This window comes from Pygoscelis adeliae, unplaced genomic scaffold (assembly GCF_000699105.1).
Source record: "Pygoscelis adeliae isolate BGI_AS28 unplaced genomic scaffold, ASM69910v1 Scaffold286, whole genome shotgun sequence".
Classification (NCBI taxonomy): domain Eukaryota; kingdom Metazoa; phylum Chordata; class Aves; order Sphenisciformes; family Spheniscidae; genus Pygoscelis; species Pygoscelis adeliae.
Window position 1 is genome coordinate 7,373,047 of NW_008825076.1, and position 17,517 is coordinate 7,390,563.

General features: G+C 42.3%; 1 protein-coding gene across 1 annotated transcript in view; it reads left to right on the top strand.

The window, feature by feature from the left end:
* The window catches only part of CDH4 (cadherin 4, type 1, R-cadherin (retinal)), a 188,882-nt gene that overhangs the window by 86,533 nt on the left and 84,832 nt on the right, over positions 1 to 17,517 (top strand). The window contains exons 5-6 of the mRNA XM_009326875.1: positions 3,964 to 4,108; positions 16,999 to 17,171. Of these exons, the coding sequence (XP_009325150.1) occupies positions 3,964 to 4,108; positions 16,999 to 17,171 (318 nt within the window). The remainder of the gene's footprint in view (positions 1 to 3,963; positions 4,109 to 16,998; positions 17,172 to 17,517) is intronic.

Here is a 17,517-nt window from a genome sequence, read left to right on the forward strand (position 1 = left end):
CATTCCTGCGTCAACCTCCCAGCACAACTGGCAGTGGTAGTGATCGCAAGTTCAGCTGTATTTTGGCCTCATCTGTTTTCTCATCTGTGCTACAAACCAGTGTACAAACTCTCCAGGGACCTTGCAGACAGCCCAGATGCAGAGTCAGCCGCAAATGTGAGCAGAGAAAAATGAGAAGGGCTTTGCAGCCACTTAACCCACACCACATTGTGGTGCAGAACTGCACGTGTTGCACTGAGTGATGCTGTGGGAGCCGCTCCAGCGTCTTTAGTGCCCGTGTCTGGGGTCGCAGCCTTGGGGCACACTCCCAGCACAAGCACGAGCTCATTCCCCCCGTCTTACTGTCATCTCACTGCAGCAGGCATGTGTTGTTGCATTTCCCCTTATAGTCACCCCTTAATGTTTATTGCATGCCAAATAAGTTTCAGCAGGTAGTAATATTTAATATGCATGAGTTCTCTTGGCCTTATTCAACTGCGTTCCCAAAGTCCCATTTGTACTGCTGACAGAATTAGTGACTCTGAATGTCTTTTCTGATCCAGATGCCAGTTTCATATCAAGCTGCAGTTAGGTCTGGCAAGTACAAGGGATAGTAAATTGGCAGGTTAGTTTTCCAAGACGTTTTTCAAACTCTGTTTTCAAAAGTCATCAGCATAAATGTGTCAGTAAGTAGTCATTGCTTATGATACTCAAGTAATGTGCATTATGGGGAAACTTTGAAGTAAGTGCTAATCCAGTCCCAGACACATGTGTATGCCTTCAGCATCAGACTGATAAAATACTGTCTCAGAAATGGCTGGAGCAGAACAGGTGGGTTATAGTCTGAGAAGGAGTTGTTTGAAGTGCAAGGAGACAAAAAAGTTTACTAGAAATTACGGGATACGAGAGCCAATTCCAGTGTTTTGAACCAAGTTCTAGTGAGTAACGCCAGCCATTTATGTCTCAATACTCTAATTTGAACTTTTAATCACAATTAAGAGCACAGAAATTAGGCATGACATTGTATGCTTATTGCTTAAAGGCTCTGTCACTGATTGATAAGATATATTTGTATTAGTAGTATTAGTGCCTAAGTAATATTCATATTTAACACAATTCACTGTGTTGACTTTGACTAACTACCTTCAGATACCACCAGCCTCCAGTGTAATCAATAATCATGATATTGAATCATTTGTATGCCAACAGCTACATTTACACTGGAAACTGTCAGTAGAAAAACCTTGGAGACCTGTGGTAGCTGCTGCTGAATATGATAGCAATGATTGTCATACTTTTAAACAATATTTGTTAAAGAATATTGAGCCAGCTCCTTGGCTGGTGTACAGCGGAGCGATACACCAGCTAGAGATTAGCCAGCTACCTGTATTAATTTTTCAGAATCCTCTGCAAGGTATTTCATTTGATATTATGCAAATAATAAACTGTTCTCATCCTAAATCCAAAACACAGCACTGTACCAGCTACTAGGAAGGAAATTAACTCTATCCCTGCCGAAACCAGGACAGTTTCTGCCCTGCAGAAAGGGCAGCAGCATCAACTGCGTTGGAGGGCAGAAGAGCAGCTACGGACACCCAGACACCAGCACAATCTAGGATGTAAAGGCGCAGGGTCTGCTGCGCTGGGCTTGGGGCGCGGGTGCTGTCCTCCTGGCTGCCCAAAAGCCATTAGTCAGGGCACCAGTGCTCACACCAGTGCCCGTGTCCCCAGGCACTGTGCTCCTTCCCATAACTCAGCCTGGGGGCTGGTGCTGGGCTCAGGGCAGAGGTGACACTTGTGCCTGTCACCGCAGGTTCGATGAGATTCCTGCAGTCTTGCTTATTGAATCTTTTTTTCCTTGAGTGCAGTCAGTAACGCATTTGTGGGCACGTGCTTAGTGAGTGCAACAAGCAGATAGATGTGCATTGCTGAGAAATCCCTTACTCCTGGAGATTTCAGACAAAAGCTATCAAATGTAATTAAAAATTTGCAGGGGGAGACTCAGATCTGAGGGGGAAGATACCAGCTTTGCTCTCTGCTTTATCTCTGAATGGAACCGTTTCCGCTGCTGGAAATGCAGCAAGAGAGAGCCCAGTGGTGCCGCAGTTTGAAGATAATAACTTTAATTTTAGCTCCAAATTACTTTTTTTCAAAGGCGGTCTGACCTCTGATTGGTAAAGTTATTGAATTGCTACATCTGACGCGATGAAGGATAGCTCAACAGCTGGGAGTCAAAGCAGTTTGTATGCAGGCAAGAAATGCAGATATTAAGAGCATTACAAGTCATGAAATACAAATGGTACATCCTGCATTGAAAACGAAGCCAGACTTCTTCAGTCTTTAAAGAAAAAGTGCTGCTTAACTTCCTTTAAAAAAACTGGGTTTCTCCCAGCTCATTTCACGTGGCAATTTGTTCTCTTTGCTTGATTAAATGTTAATCCAGCCCATCCTAATAGCATGCAGTTTCTTTTGTTAAGCTATGGACTTCTGAACGCCATACATGAAGGAGAAAGTTGCATCAATCACAGCACAGCGAGAGCGAAAGACAGAAACCAGCGCTAATGCAATTAGCACATTTATTTGTCATGCATCAGAGGAGCTAGAGACCTCCTCGGCACAGGAGCTCTGACTCCCGGCAGCATCCCAATGGCCCGGGGAGCTGCTGGGAGGAACCAGAGAGGCCTCCTTCCCTCTGAAGGCATGAGCTGGTGTGTGTCGGCACGCTCGCGGGGCTGGTATCATACAAAATGCTCACCATGAGGCGGTGAGTAGGTCCCCTGTCCCTCAGCCCCGGTCTTCCAGCCAGCCCTTGCACCAAGCTAACGTCCTCTGAAGCCTTCATTCTTCGTCCCGCCAGCCCTGCGGGATGTCACACAGCCGTCCTGAGCGCCGTCCCCGATTTCTGTTGGCGGTGTGGAGGTTCAGCAATGCTCATTGGTGCTGAAATGAGGAGCGGTGACAAACAAAATCTGCAGCGCTCGCGCTCAGGCGATGCCTCTCCGCTGCCCTGCCATCACCAGGGGCCGTGCAGCCCTTTCCTCACTTGTCTTTTTTTTTTTCCCTGAAGCCAACATCGGCAGCTCCGTTCAGCGCACACACCGTTTAGAGTAGCCATCTGTTCCCTTTAATGAGAAAGCTATCCTTTTTTTTTTACCTGATTACTGATTGTTCCAGACTACTGTTGATTGCTTTGTTTTATTAATTACTCATTTTGACATGCTGTATCTGTCCCTTTTGTTCAGAAAACAGATGCTCTTGTTTTCGAGCATTATTACTGATGGTTATTGCTAATAAGATAAAGCCGCAGTTCCACTTTAACTGAGGACTTAACACTGTGGCTCTGGTTATTGTAATGCTTCATCACTGGATATTTTAGTTAAGCCTGAGAAAAATATTTCATTCTTAGTGTCACAGGGGCTCCCATCGTTTGAAGGAAAGGGACTTTTGTAATGTCTTTTGGTGCACAGAGCAATGGGGTCGGTAGCTGTTGCTGTTTCTAGAGACCATGAATAAACAATACTAATGCCATTCTGAAATCTCTTCACTTAATAATCCCTGTTTTTGTGGGTGTGAAGGGCTGCAGGTTCCCATAAGAAACCTCTCAGGTCAAACTCACTTCCTTGATGTGTTTGGAACTAAGCAAAATTTGCTTTTCAGATTGTCAGACAAGGTTCACCACGTCTTAAAATATAGTGGTCTATTAGCAGTGAAGGAGATAGCATCACTACACCAGAGTTAAAGTGTTTCCACTGACAATTGCCGTTTTAAAATATTATTTTAATATTATGTGAAGCCTTGAAAAACTGTCTGTGTGTAGAGTCTAGATGGAAACCACGTTGCTGCTTTCTGCTGGAATTAGATACCTGCTCAGTTCAATTTTGAGAAAGTATTTATGAGGTGAAGTCGTTTCCTACAGAACATGATCTCTCAATTCTACAACAAAGCCAATTGCTGATATTATGCTTTCATTGTGCTTATTCCCAGCTCCGGGCTCATGCGGTGGATATGAATGGAAACAAGGTGGAGAATCCTATTGACCTTTACATCTATGTGATTGATATGAATGACAACAGACCGGAGTTTATAAACCAAGTCTATAATGGATCTGTTGATGAAGGCTCTAAACCAGGTACAGTTGAAAAAAAGTCTTAAAGTTATCCCAGGCTTTCAAATATTAATCTGGCACGGTGGCTTTGCCTCCTCTTGAAATAGAGGGAATGTAGGAGATGTTTGCTGTTGCTGGCTCTTCGTGGAAGACTGATAGAGCTGAGAACAATCTAGCTGGTATCTCTTTCTCTGGATGCAGAGAAAGTGGAGACTTGGGTTAGAGGGATCCTGGTAGTCCCTCCCTAGATGTGGAATTTGCAAAAGCAGCGGTTTTGTAGAGTAATTCTCTGTATTGCCATTCTCACACGCTCGTTACACGTGTACAGGGCTGTTATTCTAACTACAGAGTACTGAAAGCAAACCCGGCAGTGGCCTTTCACTGACCCCGTCCCTGAAATGCTCAGTATCTGCCTCCTTGATATTTAATCCAGTCATTTGCAAACTCAATATCTGGCACCGAGTCAGACTCCAAATAGGTCTGTGTCCCAAAGTGTGAAGAAAATACTTTCTTACTTGGGGCCTGATGCAAACCTATTGAAGTGGGAATATTCCCACTGAAATTGCTGGCTCATCCTCCGTCCCCATGGACTTCTCTTACAGAGGGTGAAGTGGGGAAAAACCCAAAGTAGAATTTCAGAAAATTTATGGGTGAAAAATTAGTGAGGGTGTAAGCTGTACACGGAATACAAGTGATGATTTTTACATGAACATGTTTATACGCTTGGAAAAATACAGTTATAAGGGTCTTTAATGTTTTCTTTTCAACTCTACTGTTGATTTGCTATTTAAGCGCGGTGTAACCCTGCAGTTTCCAATATGGTAGCAGGGTGGTTTTAGCTTATTGCTGAGCATAACTAATATGAGTGTATTCATTCTTTAAACAGAAATTATACTGTGAAAACTGTCACCAGTACATTTGTAAGTCTACTGAAATCGGAGGGAGATTTTTCCAAGACACATTTTATCCTTGGTTGTTTGCCAGCTGAGGGGTTAAATACCGTGTGACTTTGCTTTGTGTCAGCAAACATTTATCATGGCTTCTCCGCTGCCTGAGGTGTCATAGGAAAGTCTCCAGTGGCCACTATTTTTAACAAGGTGATTCGCAGTCGTGATTGATTGTCTTTCAGCATTGTGAGGAATGGGCTGCTGTGGTGACATGTAGTGGGGACAGAACGTGACAATACTTTTGAGGGAAGAATAGGTACAGCTCCCTTCCTGATATGCTTTGGGCGGTGACGTACCGGCTTCAAAGTGCTGATCCCGGTCCTGCTCGGCAGAGGGGACGCAAGAAGTCCCTGAACTGATGGCTCTAATGACATCTTCCTGGAGGATTTTCCAGCTTTCATTTGAAGGCCACTTTGGGGCATATCAAGGTTTGAAGATTGATACAACATTTCCATAGCAAATCAAATTTCTTATATCTTATTCTAGGGCAGATCAATATTCAAAGTGTTCCCAAATGTTTTAACTAGCTCTGCTCATTTGTGTGAAAGAAGCAGTAAATTGCATCCTTTTCTTGTCTGAAATCCCGATAAGCCTTTGAGCTATTAAATCAGAATAGGATAACTTTGCCTACAAAATACTTGTGCCTCTGCTTCTACCAGTGATTTTTGGTATTCTGTATCCCAGGCTGGAGTGCTTGCCTTTAAGGCAGGTAGGTAGAAAGCAATCTGGTTTTATTCAAAAGCAATTACATTTGTCTTTGATGTTTTGGGGTTTTTTTTCCCTCTTTCCTGTTTAATCGGTATTCTTTTAAAGGTTTATATTAGCATTGAATTTCTGTTCTTTGCTTTTATAGAACCTCCTGGGAATTGGGGTATCTGAGGCTCTCATTCCACGTACTTGGCAATAAACATGATGTTGTGTCTTTGAGAAAGGGATAGAGAGGTCATAGAGTTACTGTGGATGTCTGCGTGCTCCTCCTTTGCCTCCGAGTTATGTATCCCTGTTTTGTGTAGAGACAAGTCTAGACAATGTATTTAGCTAAGCGTAGATCTTGCAGAGATTTGGAAACTTTTTTATAGTTCAAGATGCTTCAGACGATTATAATAACTAAGGAGCTACCACACCAGCCTTTGCAAGAGAAAAAAGATGTGGGCGGAATTCATGATCATTTGTGGCAATGGCTGACAAATGAAAGACATTGCATATTCTTAGAGGTAACAGCAAAATGTGTTCAGTATTGATTCAACAGTAAGTTATATATGTATATGCTTCTATAAATATATATACGTATGTGTGTATATCCATGTATAAAGTACAGATTTGCTTCAAGCAAACCAAAAAATCTTATTATATGTTACAGGAGTTCAGCATTCATTTTCCACTCTTCATTGCTATTGAACTATGCCTGAGGACTGAAAATGCTTCCCTGGATATCCTGTACAATTGTTATTTCTCACATCTTCCATATGCCCATTTATAATGGCTGTGATTAAAAATGCAGTATTACTCGATTACCACAGTATCTGCAATGTTCTTAATAATTCTGCACACCTCTTATGAGAAAAGTAGCTGGAGTATTAGAGTATCCTAAACAACTGCTGACTCTGAGGGCAGCTAGTGCGAGCAGCCGATGACTGTTTGAAGTCAGTAGGAATTTTGCCCAGATTTAAAAAAAGGAAAAAAGGGACATACAGAGCTCAAGCTCTACCCATGAAAATTATGCAGAGCAAGACCATCAAAAATATGCTGTTGAGCACAGACTGAGCAGGGCGCACTGACCTTGAGCTGCAGGGAAAGCCCCTGTAAGGCTTTAGCAGGATCAATAGAGCAGATCCCGTTCAAAGTGAACAGGAGAGGGCCCTGTGGTGCTGTGCCAGCACACCCCGGGGTACAGGGCAAAGCGAAGGCATCCGGTGTGCACACACTGCAGGCAGGGCTGTGCCTCCAGAGGATGCTGCACCATGAAGTGCAGCACGGTCCCCTCTTAGTAGCCAGGATGCAGTGAGCTGGAAGAGAGCGCCGTGCCTCATCTCTGACCCCGTAGGACAGCTGCAAATTGTGCCTGACGATGGCAGGGAATGGAGGGTGGCCAAGTAAGATGCGACCTACTGACGCTGCAGTGAATAAGCCAAAAGGAGGTAGAGTGAACCAAGAAAATGGGAATGCAGGAAGGATGTGTACTCCAACCTGCGGCACAGTGTGATGCTGCTGGGTGCTTAGCCTCCCACGGAAGAAGCAAGTTTGCTTTAGCCTAAAATACAAATGTCCTTCAAAGGGGATTGTCCAAGAGCTGGAATAATTGCCAGCAATGTGAAGAGACTCATTAGAGACAGTCTGATGGGGTTTAAGTGAAGGGGCTTCCCAGACTGCAGAGCGCTCAGAATGCCTGGGTTTCCAAGGAGCACGCTCTCTGCGATGTGCAAGTCACCTTGAAGCAATCCTTGACAGGAATAGAAAAGAAATCATCAAGTATTATTAATTATAATAGGTTGTTGTTGCTGGTTAAGATTCTAATAACTTAATTGAGATAGCGTCTTACACTGTAGCATAGTGTTCTTGAAATCAGGAGCTCATTCTTGGTGGAGTAAAGTTCTCCATAGTGTGAACATGCATGTCACAGCCTCTGTACATCCTCAAATGTGTGCTGGCTCTGAAACTGAATTGCATTTCTTTTTCCTTTTCTGATACTCTCTGGAAAACATTTTAATGCATTTTTAGTTTATCTAGCCTAAGGTCATGCAGCTGGAAAATTTAAATGTGTAAATGCAGGCCCTTCCAAAAATGCAGAACAGGAATAGTGATGCAGGATTTTCTTTTCCACAGCACCATCTTTCTTCCTTACTCTCCCGCTCCATGAGTTGTTTTGATTTAACATGCCACTGTTTGAAAGTGTATCTTAAAAGACCGTGTTTTACTCATATTGAATAATGTTCTGCCTCTTTGAACTTTGCCTCTATATGAAGAACACAGCCAAGTTTTAAAAATGCAGCTGCAAGCTCGAGCTGAAATTCCCCTGGTCCCTCTGGCAGCCTTAATCAGCAGAGTTCTCCTGGAGCTGCAGAAGTTGCTTTTCAAGCACTGATAAAGTGGGATGGGTTGCACAGCTTCGCTGCCCAACGCCGCCTGCCCTGCAAGGATTCTGCTGCCTTTTCAAAGCCCACATCTCTGAGCCGCACCACGCAAGCTCCACCGCCTTACGGCAGGCAGGAGCTGGGGCTTGGCGTGGGTTTTTCCCCTCTGTACAACACCAATTACTGCCTGCCATGAGCCCAGCCCCTGCACTTGTACCGCTGGGCTTGCAGCATCCCAGGGGTGTCCTTGGGGAGTGCTGTTTCAAAAGAAATCCTACAGTTTCCAAAAGAAAATTGCTCGATAAGATAGAATGAAAATGCTTAAATGTAAAAGAAAAAAGGTAATTTAATCACAAAACAAAAATGTGATGGAGAAAGATTATTTTGGTCACTGCAGAAGCTTAGTTTTGATATAACCACCACAAAATGTACCTTACGATAGGATGTGGATGTCTTACTTAACTGAAGCATTCAATTCTGAAAAGGTCAATGTGAAACGCTCCACAGTGACTAGAGTGCTTTGCTCTGGGTTGTATCTATTTTGTTTTAACAGAAAGATTGTCAAAAATTAACACATCTCTCCAAAACAATTTGTTCCTGTCAGACTGGCCTTTTCCATTCCCATTCATCCTTTCCACTTCACTAACTCTCTGGCTGCATCAATAGCAAAAGTCCAAGTGGCTTCTTTTAAACGAGGGTTTCATCCAGCTCCTTCCTTCTCATGGTGTTGTGTAGGATAGTTTACTCCTGCCACCCTCCCTGGCAGTGCTATGAAAGAGTGCTAAGTATGGACAGTCCTCCAAAACAAAGGGATATTAGTATTTCTTACATGAGAAATGTTGTAATTTAAAATTTCCCCATCTCCTCCTGATTTCATGGAACTCTGATACAATAATTGTTGATAGCGTGCCACGTGAAAAATTAAATAGCTGGGAGCCAAATCTATATGTGGCAAATTGAGTTAAAGAAATCTCATAAAAATAAGCAGTATATAAAAAAAACAAGGATTTTAAAAGCTGATTATTCTACTAGTGTCCCAGTTTGTTTATTTTATTTCTATGCCAGCAGAGATTCCCTCAGAGATTAACACCATGGACTAATGCACAGATGGGGCCAGAAACTTGAAAGTCATCTGAATATTAAGAATTTAAATCTTTAGCCTCAGTGATTTGAACAGAAAGCCAATTATGAGGCTGAATTAGTTTTCAAATTAAACTGCAATTTAAGGCTTGTGAAATTCATCTTATAAAGCATATAGTTGCATTTCTCTGTGTGTGTGTATATATATATTCATGTGGAGAATTTGGATTCTGCATTTCTGGCTTGTTCCTCTTCTCCAACCTGACAGTACAATTCATGAAGAGATGCCTGGTGTCCTGCAGGTTGTTCTTTCAGTGAAGGAACAGGGCGGGTGTTGCAGGGTGGCAGGAGAGGAAACGAAAGCAGCAGTGCCAGAGATACGAAGAGAAGATGCTTTGTTTTTTGAAGTGAGTTGGACACCAAGTGGAAACCCTTTTTTTTTCATTACGAACTATTCCAAAAACACCGTAGTGCTGCTTATAATTAAAAGGCTCGATATTCTTTTACGAGCTTGGAGGTAGATTGATTTTAGTACTCTTTATTTAGGAAGGCCCTAATTGAGCAGAGCACCTGAACAGGTTCATGGACCTGGGCTGACTCGGCTGCTGGCAGAGACGTGGCACGGGGAGGCCGGAGTGTGTGCCAGGTGCCTGTTCCTGGTGATAGCTCTGAAAGCTAGAAATAATGCAAATGCCCTATGTTTCAGGGGGATCACGTAAAGGTAAAATCTTCAAGAGCCAGAATAGGTCTCAACAGATTCTTCCGGTCGTCCCAGAGCTCTTCACAGGTGGGGTGCATTACTTCTGGGTTCATCACAAGCCTAAATACGGGCATCAATGCAGTGCTGTCTTCTGCAGCTTGGGTAGGTGCTACTCTTATCCTTGCACTTTATATGCTATTAAAAATGGCTTTGTCCAGCCTGTCTCTATTCTCTCACACATTACACACAGACTTAGGATACACAATATTCTTTTTTAAGTTCTTTTGCTCAGCCGAGCACGATTTTAAGATAAGAAATTATTTTTCTGCAGACACGTGGTAGTGCTTTCCATTTTGTTTCAAGGTGAGTGGTTATGAAATCTGCGCTCTTAATTTCCTTTTCAGAAGCATCCAGTCCCAAAAGCAAGGAAGTGAATTATAGGACTGTAGGTGTGAAAAAATGCAAATCCCCAGACTGTTGGTTTTTCCCTCCAGAAAAAATGGCCAAGTTGATATAAAGGAAAAAAATGTGGAAGTCATGTTCCGAGACCACTCTAGAAGGGAGTTACAACACTGCAATAGTCCACGCTCTGCCTCCCTTTAACCAGCAGTTACAAATAATATAGTATTATATATATTCTAGTATTTTTTTTACGTGCTATGATAGTATATTACATTGTATTATAATATATGTATTATATTCGTTGTATTACTTTATACTACATTGTCAAAATTCAAGGATTGGATTCAAGCCTTCTGGAAGGTGGGTTAAGTCTCAGGTTTTGTGCAGCCGGGTCTGCATGATTTCCCTAGTTGCATATGCCTTCAGTTAAGCATGAAACCTAAGCGTACTTTTAAGCACAGTTCGGTGATGGTGTTCAGGATATCTTGTCCTAAGTCCATTTCTCCATTTTTTGAATTTGCCTCTGGGAATCGAGAGGATTCATCTGTAGGAACTCCGCCAAGCTGAGGCTCATCAATTTATGCAGTCAAAACTATTTGCTCAGAGGCTGAATGTGCTTTTGCCCATCTTGGAGTTTTACTTCTGTTGTTTCTCTGCGGTACACGGGGTCTCAGTAGGCTGCAGGCTGCTGTACAGGAGTTATCTTCAAATCTGGCCATGCCCATGTGTATGCTGCATTCGGTGCATCCGTTCATTTTTCTCTCTGGACATATTTATTTCATTTTTAACAATAAGAAGGTATTATTTCAGTTCCAGATGACAGCAGCCTCTTCGACTTGCTCAGTCATCTCTGCAGACCCACTTGCTCTATTCTCATTAGATTGGCTCTTGACTTGTTTGAGGCTGAGAATCTGATGTCTCCGCTAATTAGGAAGTGGCATCTTTTATGAATTAGGTTAGCTGCTTGAAAGGTCAAAATTTGCCAATGATTACAAAACTAATGGTGAAAGAGAATGACAGTAGCTATCAGTTATGACTGAAGGAGTATCATTCAGAAGGAAAGTGCTGTTTCTATTTAGTTTTCTATCTAGAGCATGTGGGATGCAGTTAAATTGTAACTTGGTTTTGACATCTTTGCTTTTCTAGCATGCTTTCAGTTCCTGAGACCTTGTTGCAATGAATGAAATCACTTAAAGGATGAAGTGTTCCTATTGTGAGTAGGGGCATGAGATTCCCATCCTCTGTGGGGAAGAAAACTAGTATCAGGAAACTCTTCTGAATTGAAAATTTTATTTTTAGGAAATTTTGTAAATTTTACACTGCTTTTCAGTATTTAATCTTCCCATCAACAATTACTGTCTTCTCTCTATCTAGCATCGGATGCAGGCTGTTCACTAAGTGAGTTTTCCAATTTGGGGAAAAAAAAAATTAGGAGGAAGGGGAGGTTTCCATTAGTACAAAGCCATTATTAACTTGGGTTAATGAAGATCTAATGTAATACGGCCATCACCACATGTCTGCACATAATGATTCAATCCTTTTCTATGGGGGAATGATTAAATTAAGTATCTTGTAGGTCAAAATTAGACTGAGAAGGTTAACCAACCTTTAATGATTCTGCAACCATTTACCAGCCATTAAAAAACATAAACTGTAAGATAAAGCTGAATAGAGAATCAGCTTTATCAGTAAAAACTGGATGAAGTTTTAGCTTTTTCTCTTTATATCACAAGAGTAGACAGAGAGGATTGTGTATTTTTATAGTGATATGTGATATAAAGGGCAAAGTGAAAGGTTTTTTAATCTTTTTTTTTTTAACTTGGATTCCTGATAAGTGCCCATTAGCTCTTTCTTTTACATGCATTAAATCTAACTAATGGATATCAAACCAGCTTAGAAAAATGGTAATTATAAAGCAATTGTAACAAAGAGTTTGGGAGCACAACTGTGCTAAGATATTGTTTGTATGCCTTAAAACCGTGAAAGCTCAGTCTTTACGGAGAAATGAAGTTGCATAGATGGGAGAGCAGAGATTGCAGACAACGTGATGTGAATTAGCAGTCCTTGGCATGCTTTGGGACCGTCTGAGCTAAAAGGAATTGAGCTGATTCTCAGATTCCGGAGTGATTTGGGGGAGACGTTTGTTTACGACTGTGTGCTTATCTGCTTATACATACACAGGGCAGCTATCTTTCTTGTTTTGCTTCTTTTTTTACTTAAGATGTACAGATCAAATGAGACCTAGTGAACCTAACAAAATCTTTTTGCAGTCTTTTACAAGCAGATGCAATTAATTTTAAAATTGATAAACAAAAATGAATATACAGGTAAAAATTATCTCACTTTGCTTCCATCCCCCCAGATTCTGTAAGGTTTTATTTTGCCTATCCTGTAGAAAGCTTAATTAATCTAATGGGAATATTTTCCATAAGGGGTGCTTTCAAGCATCTCTCTCATGTGTCTTGTCCATTGTTAGATTGAAACAAAAATACCTCATTTGACAAAATAATGCCTAGGAGATTGCGGTCTCTGGGAAATAAAAGAGAATGCATTGTGAAGTTGCAGATTCTTGGGGTCTTGCCTTTTATTGATAGGTCTCCTTCATCATGCCATACATTTTAACTCAGGTGATATATGAACTTGGCACATTAGTTAATGAAAGCTAATGCACAGTAATCTTGTCATCACTAGCTGTGCGTGATAATTCAATCTGCTTCTCAGAAGAGCTGTTCAACATGCAACAAATTTGATTTAATATTGACATGATGTACTAGGTTAGGTATTTTATTTAACATGCCATGTGCCTGATTTGATGAGAAATGTTTTTTTTTCAACAGGTTATCTAACTGAGTTAGTAGGCCAGGTGTGTAGTTTAATACAGTTATATCAAACACCGTCTGGACTGGGTATTCGTTATGTGATACATTGTGCAGACTGGGGCAAATTCCCAAGTTTTGGCACTTCATGCATTCATTTAATGTTGTCAGCGGGCTTGAGAGCCAGCCCTTCAGAGCAGAAAAATAAAGCTAATGCTTCTCTCGCACACTGAAAGCATAAAGTCCCTCTTGCCCCGTTTATGCACCTCTCTTGCAGCTCCATCACCACTGGCAGGGTCTGACCCAAAAATGAGAGAGTACAGCGTGGGGGTCTTGAGTGGGGCTTGGAGGAGTTTTCCCAGTGTTTCTGGTCTGTAGTAGCTGCTGCCATTCTCTGCTTGGGCAGGGTACAGGGATTTAAAGATGGTGTGGTTGATAACTTTGATTTCCACAAAATGCACGCACACATCCTGCAGGCCAGGTTGGACAGTCTGTACTTTTTCACTTAAACTCTAACAATACCAGCCTCAATCCTCAAGCATTTAAGAACTGTGCAGTCTGCCACTGTATATTTGCCTAATTTGTGTAGTAATAGGGGCTGGATATGGGGATGTGTTTCCTTTATTTTAATATAAAGTATTTGAAGATATATCCCCATGCATAAGATGTAGAAACATGACGTTATTTACTTTTATAGCAGGTAAATCATCACCAACCATCTTAGTATAGTGGAAGACTTTATATAGCACCCAGAAGATGTTAGACTCTGTAGCAGTATATATACCCACGTCGCTCTATTGAATATTCTTGTGCACAGATATATGTTTATGTCATTCACTGCAGCAGCACGCAGGTATCTAGAGGATACGTCTTGCTTAAAGACAGACTAAATGTACAGAAAACTGAGTGGAACATAGATGGTGAATGTAGGTTACACCAGCAGATCCCCTGGGGGCGGTCCTTGGGAGTGGTACCCTCAGCATGGGTAACAGGAGATGCCGTCACACTCTTATTCTTGGGTCAACGTTGCCAGGTGGGGAATGTGTGCACATAGGAGCAGGAGTGGACATATCAGCCGCCATCCAGACTGCAGAGAGGGAGAAGTAATTTGCAGCCGGTTTGCAGCAGACTGTGGTCAGACAAGCAGCCCCAGGGAGCAGCGGAGAGCTGGGGAAGGAAGTGGCTGCTGCAGTTCCGTCATGCGCTGCAGAGTGCTGCACCCACATAGGGCCCTTTGCAGAGGACGCTTTATTAAGTTACAAGTTAGTAATTAATGCCAAGTTCCTCTCTTCATTTTCTTTGTGGTGGGGTTTCATAATCAAAATTAAAGATATGAGATAGGGAGCAGACTGCCTCTTGAAATACAGCTCCCTGGTGCTCAGTTCATGACTTTAGAGACATTTGTCCAGTCCCATCTCCCTTTATGGGGATGTAGGTCATAGTTGAAGTAGTCCTTTTTTCTAGAGCAGATGTGCTCAGTACAATGCTACGCTGTCCACAGCATAGCTGCTGCCAGCTCACCCCATGCCCACCACAGCTGCAGCCTGTTGGGTTCCCCTGCCAAGTTGGGAACCCACTATCTCCCGCACATCCTGGTTTATTTTGGAAACTACAGTGCAGTCTGAGAGATCCCGGATGAGGAGGGACCACAGCTGCAGGGTGCTCTCATCTGAACTTAGTAGCCCCAATAACTTTCCTTTCTGAGTTGTTTCTTGCACTAGAAGTGAATCACGGAATACCACCTGTTTTTTGGAACATGTCCTAAGACTGTGCATGTCCTGAAATAGATTGTTTTCCTCTTCCACTTCTGTTTTCATTAGCCCTGGGTTTTGACATTCTGTTCAGAGACATTTTCAGTATAGAATGCATTAAGATAACAAATTCCAAATCAAACATCTCATTCAGCTTATTTCCTATTTAAATTTCTCCTGTACATTTCCCCTGTACTTATCTAAGGGTTGGCTTCTTTATTTGTATCAGTTGTCTCGTGATAACTGGTTTTGCAAAAGAGCAAAAAAAGAATGCTTGAAGAGAAAGGGGAAAATTCATTGCTTGCACAGCCTTGTTTCAATTCCGTGTTCCTTCCCTCTCCTGAAGTTTATTGATCGGAAAAATGTTCAAGTTGTTGAATAGTTTGTTTTCATTTCACAAATATGAATCAGGATTATTGCAGAAAGATAGGAATGTATTCATCATTAGAATTTGCTTTACACATTCATTTATTTTTTAATCTATAATTCTTATTGAACTAAGAAAACTCACAGGGATATGTATCACCACAGAGAACAAAAAGAGCCTGATTGAACCAGAGGGAAGGAGATCAGCAAAGCACTTTCCACAGTGCAAAAATACAAATTTATGAGGCCACTTCTTGCTAATACTGGGAAACGTTGTTTTCCCAAAGTTGGGGAAGATAGATTGCCTATGTGCCAAGTGGATTAAAGACACTTGGCTATGGTACAAAATTTGGGCACGCTGCAGCCATTGGTAGATCTGCCCATTAGAGCATGGGGTATGTTTTTGAACTCTGTTGCAAACAGATGCAAGCTCTCCAGCTCTCTGCTTTCTCTGAACTAGAAGCTTGGTAGCTTTGTGATCAAGCTGGGGATCTGAGCTTATTAGATGAGACACAATGCAATGCCGATGTAGCCACGTGTCCTCGAGTTTGCCAGTGGCTCACATCTAACCAAGTGGGCAGAACGAGCTCAGCTCTTTTTGTAAAGCAACACGTGGCTCCATCTTGAATCAGCTCAGGTTCTTGTTGGGACTACTTTGCCTCTCCTCCAGCGTGGCAGGCTCATAAGTTGGTTCATCCTGTTCAGAGTTCCCAAATGAGCAGTGTTCAAGCAGTACCTTCCATCTTTCCATTGATGCTGTTGGGTTTTGGTGGTCACTAAACGAGGTTATGTCTGGTTTCACCGTCTCTCTTTGCCTCCCACTCCTCTGTTCAGGTCTCATATCGATAGATTCATGCACTGTTGCAGATTGCTTTTTGTAAGCAGTATGTGTCTGCCCTTTTAGTCGTTCTCTCCTACCAATATAACAAGCATAAAGCTGGGCCCTATGAGCTCGGGGGGGTCACAGGACCATGCAGCTGCAGGAGTCCATCCAATCAAGTAACATCTTTTACCCTCATAATGATAATTTCCCACTTTAGCAAAACACCCTGCTGCCAAACTCCAGTGATAATGAGCCTGTCAGTGCATCAGTGCACTCCCAACAGTATCTAGAAAGTAGGGATTGTTTTTTGCAAGGCAAATGAAGACACTGATGATTAGCAAGAAACAAACCAATGATTCAATACATTGCTGGCCACACATACCAAATCATTGATTTTCTGTCCTGCTGGGCAGCAGCTGTTCCATTTGCTCTGCAGAAATGTTCTTTTTTCTCCAGAAGGGGCCAGAAAGGTGGACGTTGCTCCAAGAACTGGAGGCAGCAGGCAGTTGCGTCCTGCACTGGGCATGGACATGTTGATGGGGTCCTTCTGAAGCTACTGAGAAGTCTGATGGGCTTTCCACTATTAAACTCTACTTCTGAATGCATGTGAATGCAGTGATTGGGTAGGAAAAAATCTCCTGTGAGAATCTATGTGAAATTGCAGGACAAAAAATGCTGCCCTAAAACTTACAATCACAGAAAAAATTAGAAGTTAATCATAGATATCCTCATATGACTTCTCACTATATACCAGTTATGTGTAATCAGTACCCTTACAGACCATCTAGTCTCAGCAGTGTTGCTATTTTCATAATCCTTGCCTTGCCTGGCTGGCTGGATTGAAATGGGATGTCTACCCCGTAGCATTTCTGAGTAAAATGCATGACCCTGAGTCAATGGGACTGCAATCTGCTCTGCAATGAGATCGTCCTGATATTTCGTTTTCTCTTGTTCCAAGGTACCTACGTGATGACAGTGACAGCAAATGATGCAGATGATAGCACTACAGCGAACGGGATGGTGAGATACCGAATCGTGACTCAGACCCCACAGAGCCCATCGCAAAATATGTTTACTATTAACAGCGAGACGGGAGACATTGTCACTGTGGCTGCTGGACTTGACAGAGAGGTGAGTTTAAAAGCCATCATACCAGGTTTCCCGTTGTTGAGGGTTGCTGACTTGCAAAGTCCAAATCCTGTCTGGAATACAAAGCCTCTAAAAGTTTGGGTTGCGGCGTGGAGATCGTGGTCTTTGCTTCTGCAGCAACTGTGGGGCATCGTGGCTTTGATGTGATATTTTTGTCTTAATTCGTATCAGTTGATGAAACCTGGGAGAATCTTCAAACTCATGAAGCTGATGTTTTCCTTGCATAAATTTGTGCAACTCAAAGATCTAGAAAATATTGCAGAAGAACCAGGAGGCTGAATAAAGTGGCATTTGTCCCCGTTCTGTTGGGGAAGAAATAAATGCCATG